This window comes from Podarcis muralis, chromosome 5 (assembly GCF_964188315.1).
Source record: "Podarcis muralis chromosome 5, rPodMur119.hap1.1, whole genome shotgun sequence".
Lineage (NCBI taxonomy): Eukaryota > Metazoa > Chordata > Lepidosauria > Squamata > Lacertidae > Podarcis > Podarcis muralis.
Window position 1 is genome coordinate 83,216,754 of NC_135659.1, and position 14,406 is coordinate 83,231,159.

General features: G+C 45.4%; 1 protein-coding gene across 3 annotated transcripts in view; it reads right to left on the reverse strand.

The window, feature by feature from the left end:
• RIPOR3 (RIPOR family member 3) overlaps positions 1–14,406 on the reverse strand; it is a 134,389-nt gene that overhangs the window by 3,280 nt on the left and 116,703 nt on the right. For all 3 annotated transcript variants that reach the window (XM_028735194.2, XM_028735192.2, XM_077929278.1), the window contains exons 13-20: positions 13,658–14,272; positions 12,910–13,049; positions 11,967–12,105; positions 8,471–8,606; positions 6,770–6,931; positions 4,472–4,630; positions 2,739–2,941; positions 457–540 (exon numbers count right to left, since the gene is read on the reverse strand). In XM_028735194.2, the coding sequence (XP_028591027.2) occupies positions 457–540; positions 2,739–2,941; positions 4,472–4,630; positions 6,770–6,931; positions 8,471–8,606; positions 11,967–12,105; positions 12,910–13,049; positions 13,658–14,272 (1,638 nt within the window). The remainder of the gene's footprint in view (positions 1–456; positions 541–2,738; positions 2,942–4,471; positions 4,631–6,769; positions 6,932–8,470; positions 8,607–11,966; positions 12,106–12,909; positions 13,050–13,657; positions 14,273–14,406) is intronic.

The window sequence follows — 14,406 nt, forward strand, 5'->3', positions numbered from 1 at the left end:
GAAGGAGTGCAGGGGCAGCTGTTAAATTATTTCAGAATGCTTCCTAACTCTTTACATCAATGCACTGACTCAGACGGATGGATAGACTGTGGCACTGGAGATCTAATAAATTGGAGATTTAATAAATAATCATCATAAATAATCTGTAGCATTTATTATTATTATTATTATTATTATTATTATTATTATTATTATTATTATTTAATTAATTAATTTAATTTGTGTACCACCCTTTATCCATACATCTCAAGGTGGTTTTTCAACCAGGGTCACCCTTTAGCAACACTCATTTTCATGTATGTATGTGTTTTCTTATGTCCTCCCTATGTTCCAGTTTCCAATACTGTACAATGATCATGTTTTTTGGTGACTCTCGCGCCCTCTCCTGGCTGCCTGTGACTCTGCACATGCACCTCTCTTAACGACCCCACTAAGCAAGAATTTAAAAATACTCACTCTGAGGTTTTTGAGGGCCAGACATGCGGCTTGCTGCAATTTCGCATCATCGTTACTTAAGGCATCTGTGTAAAAAAGCAGAGCCTGCAAAAGACAATGGAGCATTCAATGACATGGATAACATTCCCTCCTCCTCTGCTCCAAAGTGCCCTAACATAAGATATTGGAGCCTCCTAACTCTGCTGTTTCCTCCACCATTTCCACTCCTTCTCTTCCTGTGAACAGAATTTCTGGGAGATACCAGGAAAGGATGGGAAGAGGAGAACAGGCTAGCTAAAGATAAAGGTAAAAGGGCCCCTGACCATTAGGTCCAGTTATGACCAACTCTGGGGTTGCGGCGCTCATCTCGCTTTACTGGCCGAGGGAGCCGGCGTACAGCTTCCGGGTCATGTGGCCAGCATAACTAAGCCGCTTCTGGCGAACCAGAGCAGCGCACGGAAACGCCGTTTACCTTTCCACCGGAGCAGTACCTATTTATCTACTTGCACTTTGACATGCTTTTGAACTGCTAGGTTGGCAGGAACAGGGACCGAGCAACGGGAGTTCACCCCGTCGTGGGGATTCGAACCGCCGACCTTCTGATCAGCAAGTCCTAAGCTCTGGTTTAACCCACAACGCCACCCTTAACAGGTTAGCTAGCAAGCAGCAATTACAGTGGTGAGGAGCAGGGCCGTAGTTAATGGGGTGGGGGGCGCTCGCCAGGGTCTCAGCTCTGGGTGAAGCCTCTAGCTAGGACTAGGTCCTTCTTGTCCTGAGCTGGTGAGCACCAGAGGGATGCTAATTTGCAAAGGGAAGCAGGAAAACCTGGGAAACTATCCTCCTTCCCCTTTCCCCCTGTCTGTTTTGGGAGTTTAGTTACAGGTAGGTAACTGCTGTAGCCTGCCGTAGTCAAAACAAAATAAAAAATATCCTTCCAGTAGCACCTTAGAGACCAACTATGTTTGTTAATGTGCATGCACGCAAAAGCTCATACCAATAACAAACTTAGTTGGTCTCTAAGGTGCTACTGGAAGGAATTTTTTTTATTTTGTTTTGGGAATTGTGTGCAAAAGAGAAATCCTGGAGAAGGTTGCTCTCCAAGCAAAATTGAAAATTCTTGCTGTCTTCTTCTTCCCTCAAAGTCTCAGAGATCAATTAAAAGTGGCAAAGAGATAAGAACACCACCTCCTGCCCTTTTTGGGAGCAGAAGCTTTTATCATGATTAAACAATTTAAATGTCAAGTTGATACTTTGGAGTATTGCTTGCATATGTTTTCTCTCTCTCTCTCTCTCTCTCTCTCTCTCTGTGTGTGTGTGTGTGTGTGTGTGTGTGTGTGTGTGTGTGTGTGTTTGGATTCTAAAGGACAACATCCATGTTTACACCATAAAAAAAATCCTTCCAGTAGCACCTTAGAGACCAACTAGGTTTGTTACAGGTATGAGCTTTCGTGTGCATGCACTGTATCTGAAGAAGTGTGCATGCACACGAAAGCTTATACCAAAAACAAACTTAGTTGGTCTCCAAGGTGCTACCGGAATGAATTTTTTTTATTTTGCTTCGACTACGGCAGACCAACACAGCTACCTACCTGTAATTATGTTTACATCATGTGAATACATAAAGAGGGCACTGCTGCATACAATCAGCTACAAAACCGAATCCTCTTTATACTGAAAATAAAATACCTGCAATGAAAGAAATGTGATGCTGACATGCGAAGCACGTTTGTTTTTGTCCCTTCCTGTAATTTGGAAGGAAAAAGCCAATTCTTTAATTGCAATGGTTCAGCAGCCAGCAATTTTTTAAGGAAACTTGTTGATCTGTTACTCTCTGAGGAGATCTACTTCAGGCTGAATGAAAGTCAGGTACATACACAGACAATTTTACTATTTGGAGAGACTCTTCTCCAGCCTCTTTCAAACTACTTTTTATGCCCTTTATGAACGTGTGTGTGTGTGTGTATGCATGTACGCAAACAAGTGGGGGGGGTGACAAACTAGGTCTCCCCACCACCACCCCCGGGTGACAGAAAGCCTAGTTTTGGCCCTGCACAACTTTTTGGTATTTCACTGCCTCAAAACAACATTTGAAGGCCATGGAACAGTCAAAAGTCCTAGTTGACCCCAGTGAGAACACGATGGTAGACTAGATGGGCCTTTGGCCTGGTCCTGCAGGACTCTTCTTATGCATGCAAACCAGTGCCCCTACCACTCAGCTATGGCCCCTTCCCATTGTACATATAGGCATATGTTATCTGGATGCAGCAAATGACGGAATGCCAAGCGAAGTGGAAAGCCGGTACCTTTTCCCTGAAATTCCTATCAGCTGCCGCCCGAGAGAGACACGACGTGGCTGCCTTGCCCACACGATGGTTTTCATCAAGCTGCAGAACGGCAAGGAGCTGTAAGGTCTGTGGAAGGGGTTGCAGTCGGCTGAGTCGCTTCCCTTTCAGTTTCTTTATTTTCTTCATTCTCCCAGGACGCTGCAGGTCCTCAGTCAGCATCACTGCAGAGGAGGAACCCAACCATAAGTGGATTATGGCTCTGAAAAGCTATTTCCGATTTATTCTCTCTTCCCTCTACTGGTAACTTATTCTACAACAGTTTGCATGCAGTGCGCCATAGCATTTATACACAAGGACTTTTCTGCACCAACGGGACTTCCTCTCCCCACAGGCTCCCTTGCCCACCCCACCCCCAAATCTTCTCCAAAGAGTTGAAGGAACACCTTCTCAACAAATTTGGGGGGTATGCAGGGAGAGGAAGTCCCATCGCTAGGTTGGCAGGAGCTGGGACAGAGCAACAGGAGCTCACCCCTTGCGTGGATTCGAACCGCTGACCTTCCAATTGGCAAGCCCAAGAGGCTCAGTGGTTTAGACCACAGCACCACCCGTGTGCCACTAAGTGTTACCTGCAAGGCTACCAATTTGAATGAGCGCTTGGTAAAGTGCCCCCTGGTGGGCCCTGAAAGAATTGCCTACCAGTGGCAGACAGCAACAGCAGCACTCATATCACTGTGTTGCTCTAGGTCAGCGGTTCTCAACCTGTAAGTCCCCAGATGTTGTTGGACTACAACTCCCATCATCCCTGAGCTCTGGCCTTTCTAGCTAGGGGTGATGGGAGTTGTAGTTCAACAACATCTGGGGACCCACAGGTTGGGAAAGGCTGCTCTAGGTAGGCAAACTAAGGCCAAGGAGCCGGAGCTGGCCCAATCGCCTTCTAAATCCAGCCCACAGATGGTCCGGGAATCAGCGTGTTTTTACATGAGTAGAATGTGTCCTTTTATTTAAAATGCATCTCTGGGTTATTTGTGGGGTCTGCCTGGTGTTTTTACATGAGTAGAATGTGTCCTTTTATTTAAAATGCATCTCTGGGTTATTTGTGGGGTCTGCCTGGTGTTTTTACATGAGTAGAATGTGTGCTTTTATTTAAAATGCATCTCTGGGTTATTTGTGGGGCATAGGAATCCATTCATTTCCCCTCTCAAAAAAAATATACTCCGGCCCCCACAAGGTCAGAGGGACAGTGGACCGGCCTCCTGCTGAAAAAGTTTGCTGACCCCTGCTCTAGGTCAGCCGTCCTCAGCTGAGTTTTTGGACTACAACTCCTATCAGTTCCAAACAATGGAGTTGTAGTCCAAAATATCCAGAGGACACCAGGTTGGGGAAGAGACTGTTGTGAGAAATCAAAATGGTGGCACACTAGAACAATCTTCAGTTGTTTCCAGGAAGTGCAAATAGCCAGCACTTATCCTATGAACACTGCTGAACAGGGGCCACCACACCAAAAGCCCTGCTCCGAGTTGCCCCGGAGCAGCTTCTGATAGTCTTGGGGCTTGAAAGTGAAACTCTCCTACAGAACACAGTGACCTGCTGGGTACAGCTCTAGGGACAGGACCGTCTCTCAAGTAGCTATCATTTCAACATGCAACAGGCAGTGGTGGGCCTTGGAGATTCACCCTATATAGTAACTCCTAACCTGCAAGACACCTGACCAAATCCCAAATAGGGTCTTCCCTCGCCAGCCATTCATTTACCTTCTTTAGCAAATCTGGCCAGGTGTTTTTCCAAATTGTTCACGTGGTGCTTCTCCAGGTAGCTGTAAAACTGGAATAATGTCACTGATTCAGCTGGGAGATCCGTCGAGGGAAAGAGCAGACTGCCTCCAACTATCTGCTCCAGGAACACCTGCAAAACTGAAAGGGGGTGCATAAAAATGAGGCACGGGATGTTTTAAACAAAATAAACATGAGGCAAGCAGTTCTATCTACAGATGGCCAGGGCTTGGATATTTGAATTTCCTCCTATACATTGGAAGATAAAGAAGATCCTTGCTAGATCAAAACAAAGGTGCATCTAGATCAATATTTTGTGTGTAACCACTATTACCTAAACACTTTCAAGCCTATCCTCAATGCTTTCAGAACTAAACAATAATGCTGTGTTGTTGTTTTTTAAGAAAGTTGAAATTGTGAATATAGTAAATGCTGGGCCCAATATTCCTTTATCCACTTGTGATCATGGCATCATACAATGCACAAAGGTAAAAAAATTCCTTCCAGTAGCACCTTAAAGACCAACTAAGTTAGTTCTTGGTATGAGCTTTCGTGTGCATGCACACTTCTTCAGATACCTTCAGATATCTTCAGATATCTGAAGAAGTGTGCATGCACACGAAAGCTCATACCAAGAACTAACTTAGTTGGTCTTTAAGGTGCTACTGGAAGGAATTTTTTGACTATGGCAGACCAACACGGCTACCTATCTGTAACTGCACAAAGGTAGGAAGCCAAATAACAAAGACCATTTTACTTAGAGGGCACAGTCTTAGCATGGCTGCTAGAATAACTGTACACAGGACAGGAGTCCCAGTGTAATTCAGCAGCAGATGGTGGTGGTGCTTAGTACCCACAGGGCACAACTACAGTCATACCTCATATTATGTTTGCTTCATGTTATGTTTTTCAGGTTGCATCCCACGGCAACCCGGAAGTACCAGAAAGGGTAACTTCCGGGTTTCACCGCTAGTGCATGCGCAGTAGCGCTAAATTGTGCTTTGCGCATGTGCACAAGCTCCAAATCACACCGCGCACCTGCGCAGATACAGCGCTTCAGGTTGCGGGCTTTTCACGTTGCGAACGGGCCTCCAGAACAGATCCTGTTTGCAACCAGAGGTACCACTGTATTCACCACCTAAGCATAGGGGGGGAAACATCTTTATGCATAAGTCAGAAGGTGCCAGATTTCAGCCTCAGGCAGAAATCCCAAGCTCAGTCACTTGCATGCAAATGCTAAGCAAAAAGAATTAAAAGATGAAAAACACCAGCCCTCTTAGTTTGAAATATCTGAGCGAAAAATATATGGTTTGGGTCAGTCAGGACTTGGAATCAGCATCGAGGTGCCTTTTTCCTCTATGCAATTGTGAATTCACATACACAACTGCAAGAAGAAGAAAAACTATGGCATGAAATTGCAGAAGGACAGCCTGCAACCAACAATGTCCTTCTTCAACCCACTTTAGTCAAATGAATTTTTTGGATGCCAGAGGAGGTGGAAGCTCTAATTCAGGGCTGGCTCACCTGAGGCCATTCAGATGGTGCTGGGCTGCAACCATTCTAGTGAGCTCTGACCACTGGTCATGCTGGCTAGGACTGATGGGAATTGAAGTCCAGTAAAATCTGAAGGGCTGCAGATTCCCCACCTCTGCTCTAATGCTCCGTTGGCTACAGCAGGAATAGGGGAACCTGTCTCGCCCCAGTGTGTTGCTAGACTACAATCCCCATAATCCCTGGACATTGTCCTTGCTGGCAGGGGCTGATGGGAGTTGGAGTCCAATGACATCTGGAGGGCCACAGGTTAGCCAGCCTTTGCTTACAGGACGGGTCTAAGCTACATCATGCAGCATTACCAGCTAAGTGACTACTAGGGCCATGGATCAGAAAGTCCTGGGTTCAAATGTCCCCTCTGCCAGGTAGGTTTTTATAGGTGACTCACCTAACAGCCAGAGTTCCGCTATCTGCAGTACAGAAGCTGCAATATTGAGGAATCCTGGAGACAGTAATACTGAGCAGGATTATTTTAAGGATTGCTGAGCTAATGTACACCACGGGGCAAGTTATAAATGCTGAAGAATTATTATTACACAGATTACATTTTTATAAATGAATACATTTTCCTTTTAATCAGTCAGTGGATATTTTAACCATTGCACCGCTTTGGATTAACTGAAATCCAAAACTGCTGCCAAGTTTTAAAAGTGATCAACACTGGGCAATCACAAGCAAAGGCACAAATACAATCGTGCATCTCATGCACCCGGGGTAGACAGGTATTACCTTTTTCTATGTGTCCTTGATAGTTCTCTTTCGTTTTGAACATCAGTATGTATTTCAAAGGGTTCCAAAATCTCTCCGCCGGACAGAATAAAATGCTCCCCCGCTCAGTGCACTCACTCCAAATCTTCAGGCAGCGCTTCTGCTTTTTAGCTTTTTGAATGACTGCAAAAAAATAATAATAATAATATGAATGTCAGCAAGGGGCCTGAAACTCATTTGCAAGCTAAAAGTGAAATACCAGATGGTATGCCTTTTCTGCAGTGGCTCCCTCCAGCGGCGTAGCGTGGGGGGTGCAGGGGGGGCCGGCCGTCCCGGCCGCAACATCTGGGGGGGGGGGGCGCGCTCGCAGCTCTCTGCCCCTACTAAAATCCACGGGTTAGGGAGCGCAAATTACTTGCCTTGCCCCGGGTGCTGACAACCCAAGCTACGCCACTGGCTCCCTCATCTGTGGGATGCTCTCCCCAAGGAGGTTTGCCGTTATTATACACCTTTTGGCACCAGGCAAAAATGTTCCAATGCCCTTTTACATGGGGGGGGGGCTGTTATTGGGTTGTTGTTGCTTATTTTGAATATGTATTTTGTTATTTTGATTTTATCCTGTGAAATGCCCTGAGACCTACAGGTATAGGGCGGTGTGTGTATATGTATATGTATATATGTATATGTATATGTATATGTATATGTATATGTATATGTATATGTATATGTATATGTATATGTATCATCATCATTTTTAATTTGTATACCGCCTTTCTATCTTACAATACTCAAGGCGGTTTACAAGCTGAAGAAACAAAAAATGTACATCTTATAACAATCTAATGCAATACAAAAATGTGATAATGAAACATAACTTTAAAATAGGCAGCCTACATCAAAATAGTAACATTCAACAATCAATTAGAATAGTATAAAATAATAACAGCATATAAAACTTAAACATGTGTATATGTATATAAAATAATAAGCCTAAATTGAGCCTGTGCTAATCAGTATACACGCCAAAAGGAAAATATGCACAGATAGGGATACGTAAATGGATGCATACGTCACCAAACCACTCCACTAGCATTTTACTAATCTCAAGAAAAGCTTGATCCCAAGCTCCCAGATCAATATCTGCCGTCTTGAGAGTTTGAGTCACATATGACGTGCAAAGGTATGCGGGGCAGGGCATGATACGTCCAATGCGGACTTTTTGTTTTGCACGCAAGTGAGAGCTGTGAGGCCATTAGAAGTGGAAGATCTATTTGAAGGAGTGGCACTTGGTTAAGGAAGGAATTCGAGAACCTGTGGCTCTCCAGGTGTTGCTGGACTCCAACTCCCATCAGCCTTGTCAACATGGCCAATGGCCTGGAATAATGGGAGCTGTAGTCCAACAGGGAGGTTGAGAGATGGGGGGAGTGAGAATGGGTGTGTGCTATACGTCTAAGAACAGATGCACAGATTGCGTAGGAATGCATTTGCTGGTGTTGGTGTCCAGCTGTGCACATGCGGGTATGTGAATTGGGAAGTGTGTGAGAAACTGTGTGGGGTTATTCCACCATCCCACTGGCTCCTTGAATGTTAGCCACAAGCAAATGCAGCCCTTGGTCATAACAGGTCCTCCATCCCCACCCCCTGCTAAACAGGGGCTGAAAAACAAAGGATTCTTGGGAGTGTCTGTTCCACAACTTAAGTTTTGGACATCTCATAACTTACTCTCTTCCACAGAAGTCAGGTTCCGCGGCACAGGAGCAGCCAGAGCAGAGATTATCTCCAGAACATGTTTCTGTTGTGACACCTCTTCCAAAAGGCTCTGCTGGACAATTGGAGCTAAGTTTGGCAGGACAAGTTTCTGGAAGCAAAAGAAGGGAGGAGTGAAGAGGCTACTGCTCAGGGTAGTATACTAAGCAACGAAGCAGCCAAGTTCATCTGCACATGATCCAAAACTTCCCCGGGGCCATCAGGGAGAACACCTGCCTCCCACCTCTGCGGCTGGGACACACATTGTCAAATGCAACCCAACAGCTGTGAGTTAATTGCACTCCGCTGAGCATGGATAGGAATAAAACCACTTCCTTCCTTTTGAAATTACTGTGTTGTTGTAGTGCATGCCGATAAGCAGCTGCCAATATTATGGACCACAGAGAAATGCGCAAATACCGCAGCTCTTGGGCTGCAATTAAGGCTTTTCCATTCATTTCGCATTTACAGATGAATCTAACAAATCTGCATTTTTCCAAAACAATATGAGAATCAAAACAAACACAGCTATCCTTCTAAATTTGCACTTATCCGACTTCTGCAATGCAATTCTACATCCAACCAATGTTTGCAAAAAATGCACATATTAGGTGAAAGCGTGGATATAAAAATTGAACACATAGGTGAAAATAACACACAAGGATGCATTAAATTTGGGGAAATTGCTTGCAGAAATGTGTATATAACTCAAAGCTGCATATAAAAATGTGATTATTAGAAGAAAACAATTTGCAAACTGCCATGCAAATGGAGAGAACTGAATCTTAAGACTGGAAAAATGAGAAACTGAGGGAACTGGAACTGACAGATCACTCCATTCTCAGTTGCAATCCAAAGCTGGTCATAAAGGCCAGTGCAAACAAGATACGTCCTCGTGCGAACATTCCTGTAAAAGGGCCTATGCACAGCAGAAACTGACACAGAAACCCCAACACTGGCAACAAACATCTTGGCAAACATGCAAACTATATAAGCACACTCATTAGTGAGCTAAGATTGGCTCAATATTGTTGACACAAATGAATGGGTTTACTATTGGAGCCTTATTCTAACTTCCCACCCCCATACCCATGTGATTCATAACTGAATGAGGATGGGGAGCAAGACTGTAACACTGGCCCTACCCCTGTCTTGGATACTCTGCCCCCACATTTACAGCTGAAAATAATGAGTTCTCACCAGAAGGCATTTCCTTGTAGTATCTCAACAGACATCGTAATGGAGCATTGAACATCTGCTGACTGAGAATGGTTCTTAGCCAGAAGATCTGTTCATGAGTAAGCATTAACAGAACCTTTGGGAGTCTAAGGCTTCGGGGTTCTTCCAAAAATCATTCTCTCTCTCTCTCTCTCTCCTATGTGAATTGTGCTCTTCCCACTCCTGACTGCTACTACTGTATAAGGATGATCAGCATGAAAGAAGGAACAGCTGGCTGCCCTGTTCTCAGATACAGCACAGCCAGCAATCAATGGAGCTGGAAGGGGCCTACTTGCTGAGAGATATAGCCAGGAGCAGAGACTTTTTGGAAGTCAGCCTGTGCCAGAGTTACCTGGGACCTCACAATCATCACAGTGCTTTCTTGTTCAGCTCTGCACTGGGTAGTCATGTCCCCAGGGAAGTCAACATCTGGAAGGGCCTTCAAAGGCTTCCTGAGAATTTCTGCTCAGGCCCTGGAAGCATAACTATCTGTTGCAAATAGTCTGATGAGCATGTATTAGGAAAGCAGATTTAAAAGAGGGTGGGTGTCTGTTTTGTTTTTCCCAGAGCGCCAAATAAGAGCTGGACCACCTTCCTGTGGGAACAGCTGCCCTGGCATGAGAAAACACCCAGGCAAACCTTTCTTTAAATATTTGGATATTCATTATGTGAATCGGTGTGGCACTCTCAGAAGCAAGGAGAAGGTCATAGCTCAGAGAAAGAAGCTCTGAAGGTCCCACATACAACCACCTAAATCTCCGCTTTACAGGGTCAGGCAGCAGCGGCTGGGAAAGACTGCTGAGATTTCCATTCCACCTTAAGGAGCAGACGTGTGGAACTGTTGCATGTCACATGTCTGTTTACATTCCAGCACAGCTTGCTGGGAACTTTTGCTTTTGCATTTTCTCTCTGAGGAGACGAGAGAGATGACATGTTTCTTTGTCCTGATTTATGATTAATAAATCTGTAGTTGTAGTATGCTTCCACAAGCCTCATGCCTATTCTGTGTGTGCAGTTTGATCTGCTGATAGTGTGCCCTGGCTTTGAAGCCCGGGTCGCTGATTTATGTTGGAGCAGAGGTGATGGGTCTTCACAGCAGGACGCCAGGAAGGAGACAGCCCAGCTGGAGCTAGCCAGCTGGCCTCCTGGCCCTCTGCATGTCGACAAAGACCCCTTGCCTGAAATCCTGAAGAGCTGCTGCCAATGAGACTGGGCCAGAGGTAGCCCTTTCGATGTGGCGATGCTCTTTAGAAGTTGTTGGACTCCAACTTTCAACACCCCAACCAGCATGGTCAGTAGTCAGGAATGGTGGCAGTTGTGGTCCATCATGCTGGTTACCCCTGGAATGGACAATACCGGGCTAGATGGACCAGTGGTCCGAACTAGCATAAAGGCTGCTTCATATGTTCAAAAGATGCAGGGATAGGGCTGCCAGCCAACCTGAAAAATACCTAGGGTTGTCCGGCCCTGTTGTCATCAGATGAGAAAAGGGAAAGTCAGAGTTCCAATTACACAAAAAAGTCAGACTTCCAAGGTATGCACAAGACGGCCATTACTTCCCTGTCTTGTTAGTGGACTTCCCAAGAAACATCTTTTTGGGAAAGAGGATGCTGGCCTAGGTGGATCTTTGATCTAATCTAGCAGAGCTTCTTCTTACACATGAGTCACAGGGATGCAGCAATCTGTCGATTTTGGTTTCTCCCAGTCTCTTTTTCCCAGCCTTAAGTTCAGTTCTCTGCATTTCCACATCAGGTTGTGATTTTTTTAAAAAAGTTCTCACGAAGCATTTTTTTAAAGTGAGAATTTCTCCTAATTCATATGCAACAATACACATTTTTGCAAAGTGGATTTCCCCGTTTGTATATGTTATCTTCCCCAATATGTACATTTTCATGCACACGTTGCCTTAGTATATGCATTCCTGAACACATGCCTTGGAGACCTACAAGGCAAAATTCGGAAAAGTGAGAATTTCAAAGGATGGCTGTGTTTGGGTTTGCATATTGATTCAGAGAGTGCGAATCAGGTAGGTTCGCCTTTGCATGAGAACTAACTTGAGTTTCTCCCGCCAATCCCAACTCATGACAAACGGTTCAAATGTTTGCTGATTGTGCTCATTAAAACAATACAATCTTCTCTCCAAAGACCGGCTGTCCTGAGTCTCCCATTCCGTGAGATTAATCATAGTAATAAGACTCCAATTTCCCCCCTTTTAAAAAAAGAAAAGAGAAAGCAATCAAACACAATTCCCCACCTGCAGAAGAGCTCTGCAGAACTGCAGGTGAACTTCCAGAAGTGTATCTAGGTCATCACTGCCTGTGGTTAACTCCTTCTTTTCTCTTTTGGTATCATAGCTCAGGGATGGAAGTGTGGCTTTGTTGTAGCTGCTGGTGCTAAGGACAAGGATAAGGAAGCAAATAATTAATAGAATGAAAATAAAGCAGGGCAGCAGGGGAATGGGTGGTGAATCAAGCCCTCTCTTACTGAGGAAAGATGGTCAATGCTTCCTCTGGGTTATGATCTGGGATCAGATTCCAGTGATCCAAAGGAATTCAGTGAAAGGAACATAAGAACAGAACATCAGAAGAAAGCTGGTGGGTAATGATAATAATAATTTATTATTTGTTTCCCCAGCCACTCTGGGCGGCTTCCAACAAAAGATTAAAAATACATTAAAATGTCAGACATTAAAAACTGCCTTCAGATGTCTTCTAAACGTCAGATAGTTGTTATCTCTTTGACATCTGATGGGAGGGCATTCCACAGGACAGGTGCCACTACCAACAATGCCCTCTGCCTGGTTCCCTGTAGCTTTGCTTCTCACAGTGAGGGAACCACCAGAAGGCCCTCGGCGCTGGACATCAGTGTCCAGGCAGAACGGTGGGGGTGGAGATGCTCCTTCAGGTATACTGGGCCAAGGCCGTTTAGATCAGTTCATCAATCCATCCACTCTAGCACCTTGATTGTCAAGAGTGGTCAACCAGAAGCTTCTGGGAAGCTATCAGAGTAGCACATTTGGTAGATGAGCAGTTGGTAGAGCATGAAGGCTCCCTCGACTCAATACTATAGGCAGCATAATTATTTAATCTAGCCCTGTTGGGCCATCACTCTTCTTCTCACAGTCTTCTAACCTCTCAGAGGCAGGGCTGTGTATATATAGCATTTCTGCAGATAGGGAAAGAAGGTTGGAAATTTACCTGGTACTGCGGGTCCTTACACTCCCGAGAGATGACAGTTCATCCGCACTGCCATCAGCATTGAGGAAGTCAAAGCTTTCCAGCACTGTCTCAACCATCAAGCTCTCCACAGAGGAGTGTTTCAGTTGGTACTTTTTCGGCTGTTGGATAATGCAAAATTAGTTGCATTTCCTTTTCAGTAGAAACCCTTTTCATCCCCGTGGGCTATCAGTAGCACAGATATCACCAGTGAATATTCTAGCACCACCACCCTGATTTCCCAAACTCCCATTAGCCCCAACCCACCATGGCCAATGGTCAGGGATGATGGGAGTTATAGTCCAATAAGAAGAGAAGAGTTTGGATTTGATATCCCGCTTTATCACTACCCGAAGGAGTCTCAAAGCAGCTAACATTCTCCTTTCCCTTCCTCCCCCACAACAAACACTCTGTGAGGTGAGTGGGGCTGAGAGACTTCAAAGAAGTGTGACTGGCCCAAGGTCACCCAGCAGCTGCATGTGGAGGAGCGGAGACGCGAACCCGGTTCCCCAGATTACGAGTCTATCGCTCTTAACCACTACACCACACTGGCTTTCAATAATATCTAGAAAGCCAGATTCCCCAGACCTGCTTTAGGGTGCATTTCTCTAGGAACATTTTCACCCCTGTGCATGGCTCAGGCATAATCCATATGTCTGCGCAAACGTTCTTGCCATCTTTGGGAATGGAAAGGATAAGTACCGAGAGATAAAACTTGACAATTCTTTACCTTTAATTTGCCCCGGATGCAGAAAAGCTGGTATTCCAATTCCTCCAGTTGGATAGGGCTCGGATGCTGGGATTTCAACAAAAGCAACACTTCCTGAAGCGTCTTCTCAATTGACTTAGTCCTTCTACCACCTCTGACATCAGAATTGCCTCTCGATCCTCTTCGACCAGCAGAGAGGACCTTCCTTTGCTGTACTAAATGGTGACTCCTGTCCCGGACGGTGGACTTGCTCCTCACTTTCTCCTGATCCAGTGGGCGCGTTGGTGTGGCGAGAGCGGGGTCAGCGTGGGTCGTCTCTTGTAGGATGTCTAGAGTCCTGCGGCTGGGAGTTTGGCACAGCAGAAGGTCCTGCTGCTCTCCTGCCACACAAGCATCTTGTAGGATAGTCAGTGGCATGGGCAGCGCCCTCTGATTCGAAGGTGGCGTCACGTTCCTGCTTTCTGTCCCTTTCGGGTCCTCTGAGCTGAACGAGCTGCCTTCTGTCGTCTCCGTAAGGCTGTGGCTGGTGCTCCTCAGACTCATGTCGAAATCGCAGTCGGCCAAGTAGCTCAGGATGCAGGGATCTCGGGCCTCGTCCCTGATATCTGCTTGTTTTTTCCCTTGCTGCAAAACAGACTGAGGCAGAGAGAGAGGTGGAATTATGCAATCAGTGCCTTTCCACAGCACATAGTAAGCGCAACTCCTAAAAGGAACCTGCAACCTTTCAGACATTGATGAACCTCAACTCTCATCATCTCTGAACAATGGCT